The sequence below is a fragment of the Cryptomeria japonica genome, chromosome 10, assembly GCF_030272615.1.
Source record: "Cryptomeria japonica chromosome 10, Sugi_1.0, whole genome shotgun sequence".
NCBI classification, from domain to species: Eukaryota; Viridiplantae; Streptophyta; class Pinopsida; order Cupressales; family Cupressaceae; genus Cryptomeria; species Cryptomeria japonica.
In genome coordinates, this window is record NC_081414.1 from 791,689,234 (window position 1) to 791,705,269 (window position 16,036).

A 16,036-nucleotide genomic window follows, 5' to 3' on the forward strand; every position below is an offset into this window, starting at 1 on the left:
ATGACATAACATAAATACAACATATAAAAGAATTGAGATACAAAGGGAGGAATTTCGCAACAAGTTTGGTCCCTTCATCACCTTGCACCTTCGAAGCAACAAGGGGTCATCCAAAGAGAGATTAACATAACACAAAGGGAAATCAATCATCATATAATGTGGGAAACACATCAAATGCAAGCAAACACAAAAAAGAGTCCAATGCACAAATGAAGCTAGTCGAGCAAATCATCTCACTCCCAATCTTGCTTAACATCATATAAGGATGGTGGAAAACATGCAAGAGGAGTTGTAACAAGCATGGTAGAAGGAGCTATCAAAAGTTCCAAACAAGGACCATGCTCTAATGATGAATCACTTTGTTTGTCACTGGGAGCTAGTATTAAAGCTTTTTCAAATCTCGAAGATAGCTCGTGATTAATTTCAATAGCCTCATACATATCATCAGAATTGTTAGTATCCACATTATTATCATCAACATCATCATCCAAATCAATTCCAATAGGATCTTTAATGCACGAAGGGGATGAAGAAGAACAATAATTTTGCATAGATAATTTTAATTTTTGGTGTGGTTGATTAAGATAAAGCTCCTCCTTGGGGTCAAGTGAAGGTTGGGAAATATGGGACTAAGTCAACATTTGATATCTTAGGGGACAAAACAATTTCAGACGAAAGTTCACGAGCCTTGGCACGACGTTAGCCCGCTCACGCTTTGGAATGAGAAAAAGAAAGGTGGCATTCATAGCTCTTAACATCTACTTGTTATTCTAAGACTCCAACACCTCCTCCCTCAAATCTAATTTTATAATGCCCCAAAACTCCTAGAAGAACTTGATTGGGAAGTCATCTGGGCCCAGAGCTTTCCCTGTCTTCATTTGGAATAGGGTCCTTTCTAGTTCATCTAAAGTTATAGGGCTAATAAGCATCTCATTCAGTGCATTAGAGATTACCTAAGGGATACATTGTAAACTCGATTCTCTTCATCAACAACCAAAAGAGAATCTTCCTTGAAAATTGTTGGTGTAAATAAATATTCATTTTGGATATTATTACACTTTACTTAAGTTAACTTAGGATAATGCATCTCTTCGTAGTTTGAATTTGAGACACTTAGGGAAGTGTGCACATAGGGATAGAGCTTGTAGGAGAAATTCCACCTTTTGTGGTCTTATTTTGTTGTTACACTCCACATTCGGTGGGTCATCCACCTCTTGTGGAATATTATATTATTTCTCCTACCTACCCCTAGTATTTCTTACCTACCCTTGTTTCTCATTGAGCCACATGTCATAATTGTGTGCTCGTACATCCATATGGCCTTGCCTATATAAGCAGGCCTATATTCATTGTATTGGTTAATCCAGTTGATCATTTTGCATATTGATGAGAATACAGTTTTGTTCTTGTCATTCTATTGTCTCTCATTTTATGCTTTTCATTGTGCCCTTGATCTTGGCAAAATCCTACATGGTATCAGAGCCTATAGGGCTTCATTGATTAATTTTTTGGAGACATTTTGGAGGCTTCAATTTTTGGATTTGGGGATCTTTATTTTTTGAGGGCGTCGTATAGCAATTTGGACATCACCGTTGAATCGGGGAGGCCGTTTCCATGAATTTCGACTATAAAGTCGACCTATTTTGGTGAGAAAAAAAAAATTCCCCATTTTGGCTATTATTGTACAGATTTCGAAAAAAAAATTATTATTTTTCGAAAAAAAAAAGAAACAAATTTGGAAAATTTTCGGAAAAAACAGCGATAAAAAAAAATAAAATATATATATATATATTTTATTTTTTTGGGGGGGGGTCCGCAGACCCCCACCCCATGCTCTCCGTACCTGCGTGTGCTGCAGGCTCTGTAGGTTCGCCGTCCACCACTGCCGACCGTCGTACCCTTTTCGTGGTCTTCGCTGCCGCCCCTACTCTCCTCGGCCACCGCGATCTGCAGCTCCAAAGCCTCCCGCCGTCGTCGCCGTCGTGCACCTCCCACTGGCCGCCCAAACTCCCGCCAGCCGCCCAAACACACCATCGGTCACTGCGCCTCCAGCCTATCGCCGGCACCCGACCTCCGACAGCAAACTCGCCGCCGGCACCAGATCTCACGCTGCCAAGTCCCCGCCACACAGAGCCCAGTCAGCTGTCGAGACCCCGCCACGCGGCACACACACAGCCCAGTCAGCTACCCAGACCCCGCCACACAACACACACGCAGCCCAGTCAGCTGCCACGTCACCTGCCATGCAGAGCTGACGCAGACTGCCACGTCAGCAGTTCGTACGCCCAGTCAGCAGTCCGTACGATACAGACGCCCAGTCAGCAGGGAGGTGAAGTTTTCGCGATGGTCATACGGCCGTCAAATTTAAGCTCGTAAATTGCTGATATCAGCACCACATCAGCAGACTTTTGAAATTTTTTGACCCCCTCTTCATTGAGCTTTTCAGTTTTGCAGTCCAACTTTGAAAGGCCATATCTTGCTCCTTTTTTGGTGCAATTTTTTTTTGAAATGGGCTAAAATTTCGTGATCTTCGCAGTGGTGTGGTTATTTTCTGATTTTGGTGCACAGGTTTTTCGGAATTTTCGAATTCTCTCAGTTGTACCTGTCCAATCCTCAATTCTGCAACTTCAAAGGCCTCGTTTGAGCTCATACGACCTCCTTTTCAGGTGTTGTTTTTTTTGAAAGTGCATGTTTTTTTGTCTACTTTCATAATCTATGATCAGATTTCAGAGATTTTGAGTGGAAATTGTACTTTCAGATATTGGTCTTATTTGGCCTATTAGGTACTTGTAAAGTGCTTGGATCTTAGTTTAGATCTCTTGCATTATTAGTTTGAGTCTCTTTTGGCCTTATTGAGGCAGCTGTAAAATTGTAATCAGAAGCCCACTTTGCCTTTTTTTGCAAGTGGCCCATTGTATACGCACTAAGTATAAAGTGTCAAATCATCACTTTTGGGGGGATTCTTTGATTGAGTGAATTTGGGGGGGTGTCTTGTGTGATTGTGCCTCTCTTTGTGCTCTTTCATTTTTGTTGCAATGAGTCCTCATAAATTTCCACCTTTAACTCCACATAATTATGCCTCATGGAAAATTAAAGTATGGAGTAAAATAATGGAAAAGGGTCTCACGCATTACATAGATGGAACAATAGCACCACCACCTGATCCTAATGCTCAGTTAGAATGGCTCACAAAAAATTGCATGGCTCTTGGAACTTTGCGCAAGTATGTATCAAATGACCTCATTTTTCACATTGAGAAGTGTACAACAATCAAGGAGGCTTGGGATATGTTGCAGAAATTGTATGGTCAAGTTGATGAAATTAGAGGTTACAAAATTGACAATGAGCTCACCAACTTGGATCCCAAGAGTTTTGATACAATCCAAGATTATGTCACCAAAGCAAATGAGCTAAGAGCAAAGCTTAAGGATTATGGAATTGACAAAAAGGATGCTTAGTTGATATTCAACTTGTTGGACAAGCTTGCACCAGAATATGCAGCATTTGTGTCTAGCTTCCAAACTCATCGTTTGACAGTGGGGAGTTCCTATGTTATGCCTTCATTTGATGCTTTCACAGAAATGTTGATATTGGAACAATCTAATTTGTTGAACATGGGGCTTCTCAAGTCTTCAAAGTCCAAGGCTTTGGTGGCTAATCAAGGGAATCAAGGAAGTCAAGGCAAAGATTCCAACAAGAAGAAGAAGCAATCCAAGTCTAAGCCACACCAAGAAAAAGGACAATCATCCTCTCCATCACAAGGCGATTTTTCATCCTCTTCCAAGAAGGGGACACCACCTAAGAAGGATAAACCAACTTGTGCATATTGCAAGAAGTATGGTCATGATGAGCATCGATGCCACACAAAGCAAGTTGATGAGTTAACTAATCTTCTTAAGAAAAACAACATCAACTTGCCATTAGCCTACACAAAGAAGCATTCATCTCCTTCCTCTTCCTCACACTCTAAGGGAAAAGGGAAAGCATTTGTGGCTACAACAGGTTCTTCACAGTAATGGATACTTGACTCGGGTGCCTCATATCACATGGGTTCTACAAAGGAGCAGTTTTCTTCATTGGAGCCATCTAAGGTACCTCACATTTACATAGGTGATGATACACAAGTAGAGGTTGAAGGGAAAGGTTCAGTTGACATGGATGATGGAACATTTGAGAATGTTCTCTATGTTCTTAACTTGTCTACCAACCTTCTCTCTATCTACCAAATCACTCACTATGGGAATGGGAAAAAGGTTGAGTTTACACCAGATTCAGTTGTGGTAAAGGAACTTGATGATGATGCCTTGGTAGCAGCGGGATAAGTCAATGACAACTCAAGGCTTTATTCATTCTCCCACTTTGTGCCAAGTTCACCTTCTAGGGCCTTGCTTACTCATTCAAATTCAGAAAGTGAGCTATGGCATGAGCGGTTTGGTCACCTCAACTACCACTATCTTCAGCAGCTCAGCACTAAAGACATGGTCACAGGTCTACCTCGAATCAGTTTTTCAGAGGGTGTATGTTCAGGTTGTTCCATGGGCAAGCATCCCGAGGAGAAGTTTGATAAGGGGAAAGCTTGGAGAGCTTTGGAAGTTCTTCAACTTGTTCACAGCGATGTAGCAAGTCCATTTCCAGCACCTTCATTTAGTAAGGCCCGCTATGTCCTCACCTTCATTGATGACTACTCCTGCTTCACTTGGGTCTACTTTCTCATTCATAAGAGTGAAGTATTTGACAGATTTCAGGACTTCAAGACTCATGTGGAGAAGCAATCAGGGAAAGTGGTCAAGATTCTTCGCACAAATAATGGAAGGGAATATGTGAACAAAAGACTTGAGGATTTTTGTACATTTGAGGGGATTGATCTTCAGCATTCTGTCGCATACACTCCACGGCAGAACGGAGTTGCAGAACGCAAGAATAGAACTCTCAAAGAAATGGCTAGTTGTATGATACATGCATGTTCTCTTGATCCCGCCTTTTGGGCAGAGGCTATCAGTTGTGCCACACACATCTAGAATCGGGTTCCTCACAAAGCTTTGCAAGGTATTATTCCTTTTGAGGCTTGGGCTGGTAGGAAACAGATTGTGAGACATTTTAGAGTCTTTGGGTGTCCAGCATGGGCTCTCATACCTCCGCAGAAACGCAAGGCATTGGAACCTCAGAGTCGGCCTCGCATATTTGTTGGATATCCTAAGGGTGTTAAGGCATACAGATTGATGGATCCTGAGATACATGAGGTGTTCATTGAGAGGAGTGTTCACTTTGAGGAAATCTCTCCTAGCTTAGCCTCTCTACCTCCTCCACCTTCCTCCATTGTGGATAGTGATGTTAGTGATTCAGATGATGAGACTCCTTCAACTCCGACTCGCAGGGTTACACCTCCACCGAGTCCACTTGCAATTGAAGAGCCTCATTCTCCACCTCCACCTAGACCTCATTGGGCTCGACAGACACTTGAGTCTGCGGGTTCTCTTGTTGGGGATCCTTCAAATACATGGAGAACTCGATCACAGCATCAGGATCTACCACATGCATTCATTACTACCGCTTCCGATCCACAAACATTTAGGGAAGCATCAGGGGTTCCTAAGTGGGACCAAGCTATGGAGGAAGAGTATAGTTCCTTGATGAGGAACAACACATGGGATCTAGTCCATCTCCCTAAGGGGAGAAAGATGGTTCGATGTAAGTGGATCTATCGGACCAAGTTTGTAGCGAATGGTAGTGTGGATAAGTATAAGGCTCGGCTTGTTGCGAAAGGTTTCTCTCAGGTTGCAGGTGTTGACTATACTGAGACCTTTGTACCCGTAGCCAAGATGAACTCCATTCGTTTGACACTTGCTATTGCTGCAACTCATGGTTGGTTTGTACATCAGATGGATGTGAAGAGTGCCTTTCTTCATGGTGATCTTGATGAGGAGATTTATATGGAGCAGCCACAGGGTTTCATCTAGGATACTTCCTTGGTTTGCAGACTAAGGAAATCTCTCTATGGCTTAAGCAGGCCCCCAGGGCTTGGTATGCCAAGATGGATTCCTTTCTTCTCTCCGCAGGGTTCACCAGGTGTCATTCCAATCCGAATGTCTACATTTTGCGACAGGATGACTCTCACTTGATACTTGTGCTCTATGTTGATGACTTGATCATTACAGGGAGTACCGCATCCATCATTAGCAGGGTCAAATCTGCTTTGCATGACAAATTTTCTATGACTGACTTGGGTCTTTTGCATTACTTTCTCGGGATAGAGATTACACAGTCACCTTCCGAGATTACACTATCGCAACCCAAGTATGCTCTTGATCTACTTGTACGCTTTCATATGGTTGATTGTAAGCCTGCCCCAACTCCCTTTCTTTCAGGAGTCAAGCTTGAGGCTCAGTGTTCTTCTCCTCCAGTCGATGCCACTTTGTATCGTTAGCTTGTGGGTAGTCTCATCTACTTGACTCATACACGCCCTGATATTTCATTTGCAGTTGGCATGGTTTTCCACTTCATGCAGGAACCACATGAGCTTCGTTGGAAAGCTGCCAAACGCATTCTTCATTACATCTAGGGTACACATCACTATGGGATTCACTATGCAGCAGGCACAGGACTTCGCTTGGTTGGCTACACAGACTCCGATTGGGCTGGTGATCTTGATGATCGTAAGTCTACTTCCGGTTACAGTTTTCACCTTGGTTCGGGCCCCATTTGTTGGCAGAGAAAGAAGCAACATGCTATTGCTCTCTCTTCGACTGAGGCTGAGTATCGAGGTGCTATTAACACAGCGACTGAGACCATTTGGCTCCAGCAGATTCTCACGGAGTTTGGATTCACCACTCCACAGCCGACAGTTCTACATTGCGACAATCAGAGTGCTATTGCAATCTCGAAGAACTCAGTCCAGCACCAGTGGACCAAACACATCGAGATTCATATGCACTATATCCGAGAGCTCATTCAGGAGCAGGTCATTGATTTGCAGTATTGTCCTACAACGGAGCAGGTTGCTGACATATTCACCAAACCTTTTACCGAGAGTAAGTTCCAGCAGTTGCGAGCTCTCTTGGGGGTGCGGGATGTGTCATTAGGGGGGGTCAGCTGACTTCTCCTTCCTCTCTTATGGGGGGGACTTTTTCCTCTTTGAGAGTCTTTTGTACTTTCATCTCTCTTTTGGGGGGGAGTTTTTTCCCACTGGGTTTTCTCCCTTTCTCCGTTTGTGAGAGATTGCATTGCATGATTTTGCTTGCATTTGCATATTGTACATGGGTACCTATCATGGCCTAGTAGCCGGGACCCATCTTGCATTGTTGACTTGAGTCTTCATTCCCCTAAGTTGCACTTAAGGGGGGGTGTTGGTGTAAATAAATATTCATTTTGGATATTATTACACTTTACTTAAGTTAACTTAGGATAATGCATCTCTTCGTAGTTTGGATTTGAGACACTTAGGGAAGTGTGCACATAGGGATAGAGCTTGTAGGAGAAATTCCACCTTTTGTGGTCTTATTTTGCTGTTACACTCCACATTTGGTGGGTCATCCACCTCTTGTGGAATATTATATTATTTCTCCTACCTACCCCTAGTATTTCTTACCTACCCTTGTTTCTCATTGAGCCACATGTCATAATTGTGTGCTCGTACATCCATATGGCCTTGCCTATATAAGCAGGCCTATATTCATTGTATTGGTTAATCCAGTTGATCATTTTGCATATTGATGAGAATACAGTTTTGTTCTTGTCATTCTATTGTCTCTCATTTTATGCTTTTCATTGTGCCCTTGATCTTGGCAAAATCCTACAAAAATATTAGAATAAAATCGAATGGCCTCTAAAGAGATATCATGAAGGGAGAGAAGTTGGTCACATGTTTATTTGAGGAACAAGATCATATTTCCATGTCTTCTAGCCTTCACCAAGTTAAAGAAAATAGATATATTCTTATCCCCCTCCTGCAACCAATCGGCATGGGATTTCTACTTCCAATAAATTTATTCCCTTAATTCCCATGCATTCAACTCTTTTAATGCTAGAGCTTCCTCCCTAAGGGAGTTCTTGGAAGGATCAAAATCTCTATTATGCCTAGTAATAGAATCCAACCTGCTTTGAGCTACAACCTTGGCCATAAAAATATTACCAAAGTAAAGTTTGCTCTATTTTTTGAGCTAATATTTAACAAATTGAAATCTTTTCACAAAAGAATACATTGTAGTGTCATACTCAGTTTTTCCTTCTCTCCACCAAATACCCATAAGGTCATTCAAGGAAGGCTCCTTTAACCACATAAGTTGAAATGTAAATGAAGGCCTCTTTGATGATCCAAGCAAAGAAGCAGACAATTTGATTGGCCAATGTTGCAAGCCTCTCCAATAAAGAATTTCGGAATATGTATCCAATTGTTTCCAACCCAAAAGTCAGAGACCAAGAATCTATCTAATCTTTATGAGATAGAATCTTTCCTACATCTTCTATTGCTCCAAGTATACATCACGTTGGAGGGTTTAATATCAATCAAGTTCAAGGGGAGGATATTATCCTGAATCCCCTATGAAGAAGGATCTGATCTACTTACCCCACCTCTCTTTTCCTCTAGACTAGTAATTGCATTGAGATCTCTAGCAAGGATCCAAGGATTATAGGGAGCCATATTATGAACATACTAAATATGAGACCACGGGCATTTATTTGTCAACAACATCAGTTGGAGCATACACATTGGAGAATAGGCACACTTCTCCCAAATCAAGACAAGTGGCCATCACTCACATCGAATTTCTGCTAGAGCCACCAAATAAGAGAGATCTTGTATGGGTCCCATAAACAAACAAGGCCACTACTCTCGTTTTATGTGTAGGCACACACTCGCACTTTACTCTCTCTACTTAGTATCCATGGCAATGATAAAGAGGATTCAAGGTGGTCGTGACTTGTGACTTCAATCAATTCCTAAGCAAGACTATTTATATTTATTCAAGAATTATACTATTTTAGATGTAAGTCCATTTTCATCAATACTTTTCTATACTAATAAAATAAATAATATGTGTAATAAAACATCCATGTCGTTACAATTAATCTCAAATCAACATTGTACTTATACCTTTCGTCAATATTAATTAAAATCAAAATCTCAAAAGCAAATATCTTTTGCTAACTAATAATTTGCACTAGTATAACTATCTTAAATACATCTGTCTTCAAAAGACCAACACATCAATATTCAACTGTTTTATTTTCACAAAAATATATAATAATATATAAAATTTTATTCTTATTTTTAAAAAATTATTTCAAATATTTTTATCCATTTTATTTATAATTTAATAATATTATAGATTATATTTTTTAATTTATATCTTTGTGTTCCTTAGCTAAATAATCTATAAAATAGCCTTTAAATTACATATATACACTAGTTATAAATTACTTAATGTTTTATAAATAATATATTCAAATTATTTGTGTTGATTTAAATATATATTAAATATTATAACACTTTATCATTTGAGACTGTTATAAATCATATAAATTAAAATTTATATAATTGTAAATATCATTTTGTTTAATTAAAATTAATATTAAAAAAATCTATTTTCTTACCGTTATTATTATTACGAACACATTATTTATTAACTTTACTTGAACTTTTTTCTATAATAATCTAAAAAATCAATTTTATAAATAATCAAAAATAATAATTTTGAAGAAAAATATATTTACATTATCTAAAAATGAAAAAAAATCTTTTTCAAAATTTAAAATATAATAGATATTATACATTTATATAAACAATAAATTAACATAACATATATGTTATATTTATAGAACTTATATTTTTCTATCTATATATGTTATTTGTTTTATATTTTTTTCTCAAATGAGTTTACATCTCAACTTATTTTGCTCCTAGTTTTTAGGGGGTTTAATAGCTAGGAACAACACATCTTTGGCTATCAAATGATTTTCTATTTTTTATTTCAAGGTTCATACTTTATTTGGTTTTATTGATTTTCTATTTTTTATTTGAAGACACATACTTCATTTTTAAATTTTTGCTAACACGAAATTATATGTTACCCTTTGCTACCATGAAATTTAACATTTAAATGTGTTAAATTTGAAAAACAAAATTCTCATAACATTTGAAAAACAAAATTCTAAGATGTTATGAGATTGGAGGTTAGATTGAGGTCTCATTGGGGTCTTAAAAATTGCTTTAAAGAAGGATGTCCCATGAAACACTTTCTACAAACTTAAGAGGGTGAAAAGGGTGGTGGCCTTAAATTACCCGACTTAAACTTCAAAATAAACACCACATAACTTAAGAGGGTGAAAACGGTGGGGACCTTAAAAATTACCCCACAAAATTCAAAATAAACATCACAATAAAATAAAGACATTTTAAAACAAATTTTTTTTATTTTAGTAGACATTAAGAATCTTTAATTCGTTAAAGAAATATATTTTATAAATTTTTATTTTAAATATTTTTTATTAAATAATAATAAATAACAAATTTAAATTTTAAATATATTTTTTAAATTATGTATTTTATAAGTTTTTATTTTTTACAAATTTTTAAAATAATGATAAAGAATTTAAATTTTAAATATAGAAAGAAAAAAATTAAAAATTATAATAAAAATTTGTAAATACAATAAATTTGAAATATAATTAAAATTAAAATAAAATTCAATTTAAAATAAAACAAAAATTATTATTAAGTAAAATAATAACAATTGCTATATTTAGATAGATATAGTTAAGATATCTATTAAACTGATTTGTTACTTTGAATGGGACCACTCCCTTTAAAAAATTGAAGGAAGGCCCCATGCCGACCATAAGGGATCATGCCACCCACACAGTTATCAGCCATCCCACTTTTATATATATTTTTCCTATTTTAATTTTGATTTTCCATATATTCAAAATTGAAGATGCATCTTTGAAATATTTTATTACTTTAAAAATAAACCCTGCCAATTGGATTTTAATGGCAGTCATTTATACGTTTGTTATATCTTGGCGTGCAAGAAAGCAATGATACAACAAACGTATACAGTTGTATGTTCATTTGCAGAATAAAAAATATGGAAAACTTAGAAATTGAAATCCAACATTTTTAAAAAATATTTTATTTGAAAAATCTATAAAAATATGTAACTTGTGAAGTTCTATACTAGATGGCAAGTTAAGCCTACAAATTGCGCTATGGCAACCTGATTAAAAAAAAAATTAAAAAAATTGCAAGCTGAAGTATCAGTCTGGTTAAAAGCCAACTCCCTTTCTCGGTTCCTTTCTCATGCAAAATCGTTCTATACAAATACAAGTGAACCAGCTCAGCCAATGTATTGATGACTCCCGATGGATATGATACATAACAAGTTAATGGTGGTTGCATTGTGAGTTGAACGACAATCAAAATCTCCTATATTCTTGTGCAAAGAATGGATGATTGAGAGCTTCTTCAGCTTTCAGGCGCTGTAATGGATCAAATTTAAGAAGTCCTTCTAGCAAGTCTATGAGCAAACCAGCAGAGTGATCAGCATGTTCCATTACAAGATTCTGCAAAAATAGCCAAGAAAATGTAAAGCGCTACTCAATCAGAAAATATTTTCCTAAATAACCAAATATGGTATAAGATTATAGTATATACCCTAACCCGAGGTAACTTTTTGACAGCTCTAATGCTCTCTTTTGAAGATGCTCCTTGAGGAAAATTTAATCTTGTTCCATGTCTAAAATATTTTGCAGATCTCATTCTGATAGACAGGATAAATCAGCTGTTAGATTTAACTAAAAGCTTCTAAAAATCTGCTATACCAAAAAGGAAGCAACATAAAAATAAGCAACTCACTCTGCTCTGCGAATTATATGTTGGGGCATAGGCCCTAGTACCCTTTCCATCATGGCAAGATGTTCAAGATTATCATGCGTCTGAAACAGAGTTTCTCCCTGCAAAATCAGTTTGGAATTAAATAAGCAGTATTAATGACTCAATGAGTTCCTACTCTCCCTAAAAGAATAGCTTGTTTCGTATGCAACTCTCAAACATTAGATAAATGAAATGCATCAAAATAAATCAAGTGGCCAAGAATAAGCGCATCCTCATCCTCATCCCTCTCAGAACAGGTTCCTATGTTTTTAATAGAGAATGATTTGTTGATGACAAGTAAGAATGCATTCTTGCTCTTGTTAGAGCATCAGATTCACATCTTTGGCAAGAATTGGCACATTCCTCAGAGACTTGTTATTCACTACTATGGCCAATAATAAATCTATTCCCACTATTTTTTTTAAATAGCATCCAACATTGGCCTAGATTTGACCATCCTCGCCGTTGTTGGAAACATAATCCAAGCTTTGGCCAACGAGGAAGCCACCTTCACTACTACGATAAAATATGATTGAAATTTAGACTAAACAAACGTGTCATCTTCTTTGTCATTATTAATAGAATTCCAATATTCAATGATTTGCCCATGTACCCTTTTATTAATTACAGGTTCCCAAATCAACCAGACCATCTTCTCTAATACTTAAATCGATTCCACTATCTAATGAGTTATCTTAATAAGGTATCTTACCGAGCATAGCTCTACAAGTATGCAACCAACGCTCCATATATCTGCAGGATAGCTCCACCCAAGGCCTGCAATAGAAAGCCAGAAAATTGATCCACGCATGCAAATTTTATGGCAAAAGAACTCAGATGAGTATCAAGCAACCACCATACTTAGCTCCCAATTTACCTAAAATGACTTCAGGTGCCCTATAATGCCTTGTAGATATTATAGAGCTATGATCCTGATCTTCAAAAGTGGCACTTCCAAAATCAATAAGTTTTATGGCAGTTTTCTTTGGTAACTTCATGTAACTTGTTCCATCTAGAGAATTAAATGACCTTTTTGAACCATTCTGATCAAAATAATTTCAATCAGCCAAATTCCCGGTTGCATAGAAGATGTAAAAAGATAATAAAGTGTCTGGCTAAGAGTGCTCATAAAATCTCAAATAAATACATGAAGGAACATCTACCTTATAGTTTGGAAACTTCTCATACTCAGAAGAAACAAATAGTATGTTTTCTGGCTTTAAATCAGTGTGAATGAGATTCAATCTATGCATATCTGTGAAGGAGTGAAAAACCAAGAATTAGCAACAGAAACATTAGTTAAACTGTAAACATCATCACCAAGAGCCAAAAATTTCAATTACTAGCTTGAGCAAAAAATTGATTGATTTAAATTCATTCATTTATAGAAAATAGTACTTGCAAATAGTTTAAGACTTTACTGAGTTTTGCCTAAATTAAAAAGGAAAGTTAATAAGAGTTTTGTCTACACACATGCCACAGACTCCAAAAGCTGTCTGCCAAGCTCCCTAACAACATCAATGGGAAATGGAGAATAATTATTTTTTCTCAGACAATCATATAAACTGGGCCCAAGCATCTCAAAAACCTGTCAAAAAATAATTCCAATCAAAAATTTCATCTTTAGACGAGCCTTCAGTAATAAGGTGTTGTTCAACACCACATAAAAGTTGACTGACTCCTTTAACCAGAAAAAAGAAACGCGAAATTCTCAAAGAGATGTGACGCTTACAATGCAGGTGTGATTGCGATAGTCAAACCAGTTCCGCATCTTAACACACCTACAACAAAGAATTTACATTTACATCATAAGACAGCAAATTTGAAAAGACAATAGAAAGTAGTTATAAGAAATCGTAATGGTTAAGGCCTGGATTTTAAAAAATAAAACTATTCAAATGACAGCAATGAGGTAGGAAGCATTTAAAAACCTACATCAATGAAAACTTTATGAGTTGTTCCAATGGTTACCTTGTGCCATTTCGATCATATTTGGCAACTTCGCGAAGCACACTAATTTCAACCTTTGCTGCTTCACGGTACTTTTCTATGCCACGAACAATTTTTATAGCAACATATTCCCTTCCTTCTCTGTCCCAACATTCCAAAACCTGGCCAAAGGTTCCTGCAAGAACAATTCTGAATATTTTAAATATACCCGTTATCATGATGATTTTCAACACTACGAATCTGGTGGCTTTAAACATATCCAAAACATTATAAAATACTACAACAACAAAAAATCCAGCCAAGTTCTACATGCCTAAAGTCGTGCCAAATTTCGACATAGGCATGTCTAGTACATTATGCATGCCCAAAGCATAACGGTTTACTGAAAGCCCAAATCTAGTGGTTTTTACACATGCCAGAAAGGCAAGGAAATTCTAAGCACACAGAAAAAGTCATGAATAATGCATCATGAATTTCCCATGTGCAAGCTTAAGGATAAGATCCAACAAAAAAAGGGCTTATGGAATAGTTGGCAGTTGGCACAATATTTATTGACATTCACATCTTATATTTAGCATACAGAAAAGAAAAAAAAGAGCCAAAGATGGAATGCGAGCTTACCTTCCCCTATTTTTCTGACAATTTTGTCTGCACAAACATGGAAGAAGATATGTTAGCCACAATCAACAGAAATTTAAAACCATTTGTCCAAAACAGAAACGAAATCAATGCTAGAACAAGCTGCAAATCACTAAACACAAAACAAAGTTCCTGAAGTGATCAAAGACTCAAACCAGAAGCCATCCATCCATAGATCTAACTTTAAAAGGGGTTGCAAACCCCCTTCCAAACCGAATTAATACTTGGGGATTGATGAATAAGGTGTGTAATTACAGCGAGGCGTTAAATTTTCTCCCAGAGCAAACATGTAATGGCCATCTTTGTCATCTTCACGCCATGGAGGGGAAGCATTGCGGGCAGTTACTCGTTTTGAATACAAAGATGATGAAGAACAATTATGGTGGTAATATGAGGGAGCCCCATGGTGCCCACTTCCAATTCCATTCCCAAATCCATTTCCAACATCTTGACTAAAATAAACTGATTGCTGGGCCTACACATAGCCATATATGGAGATTTTGAACCATCAAATATAACCAATTTTTTAACTTAACAACCCTCAAACCCTTTATTCAATACTAAAATTCCCAAAACAGAATCTCAAGCCATCGTTACAAAATAAAATCCACTATCCCTTATTCAAAATCAAAAATTCACCTACTCAAACAACCTTCACTAAAATCAAACCCTTTTCCAACATTAAAATTCTGAAACCCGTAAACGAAACCACCAGATCCTTTTTTGCGCCCTTATAACCCTTGTTATACATATAGGTTAAGGCCACAAATAAAACACGGATACAAATGCAGATACTAGAATATAATAAAATTGTTGTGCCTATAACGATCTCATCCATTGAATCTTACAGGATTTCGGTTGCAGCAAAAATTAAATAAATAAATAACTTACCCTATCATCATAGTAACCGATGTCCCGCGAACTTGTCATTCTACGGCGCTTTCTGGGATGCTCGTCCATGAAATAAGGATAATACTCTGCAAGGATTGCCATGCCAGACGCACGGTATCTCGATCCAGCGACCTCAATGAAAAAAAATATACTACTGTTTGTCCTAGGGTTTGTTGCTTGCAATCAAACCTTGATAGAAAATAAAAAAGATTAGCTTAGTTGTACCATATTTGCTTGCGAATAAAATGTTGAAGATACGGTAGCCATGTGGTAGGTTTTCTACGGTAGATGCAATATATAGGAGGTAGTTTGTGAAATAAATAATTTTTTTATTTAATAAAACTTTTTAATTATAAATAAATAAATAACCTTTTAATTAGAGTTGTAGTGAAACACTACTCCTTATTGCTTTATAAATGATTTCATAAAATTGTTCCAAATATAGGAATTGCATGCAAACTATATAGTAACATCATGTTCTCATGCAGCCAGCTCTTAAGTCCATTTTCTATTTTAAGCAGTTTTCAGTGTTCGGAAAATAGGGGGTTGGAAATAAGAGTAAGTGTATATTGTCAAAAAATATCAATATTACTAATATTATTAATACCAATTAAGTTGAGTAACTCTTTCTAGCCAAAATAAGTTAAGCAGTCACATGGAAACATGCCTTAAGTTGTTATAGTTTGG

General features: G+C 37.0%; 1 protein-coding gene across 1 annotated transcript; it reads right to left on the minus strand.

Annotated features, from left to right (window-relative positions):
• Positions 1–11,113: 11,113 nt before the first annotated feature.
• Positions 11,114–15,620, minus strand: LOC131039217 (serine/threonine-protein kinase AFC2). Its single transcript, XM_057971917.2, has 12 exons — positions 15,350–15,620; positions 14,714–14,933; positions 14,441–14,467; positions 13,841–13,994; positions 13,602–13,650; positions 13,343–13,457; positions 13,033–13,124; positions 12,747–12,912; positions 12,582–12,646; positions 11,852–11,949; positions 11,651–11,756; positions 11,114–11,559 (listed from the first exon to the last, which is right to left on the minus strand). The coding sequence occupies exons 1-12, from the start codon at positions 15,449–15,451 to the stop codon at positions 11,413–11,415; spliced, it is 1,341 nt and encodes a 446-aa protein (XP_057827900.1). The 5' UTR covers positions 15,452–15,620; the 3' UTR covers positions 11,114–11,412.
• Positions 15,621–16,036: the final 416 nt, after the last annotated feature.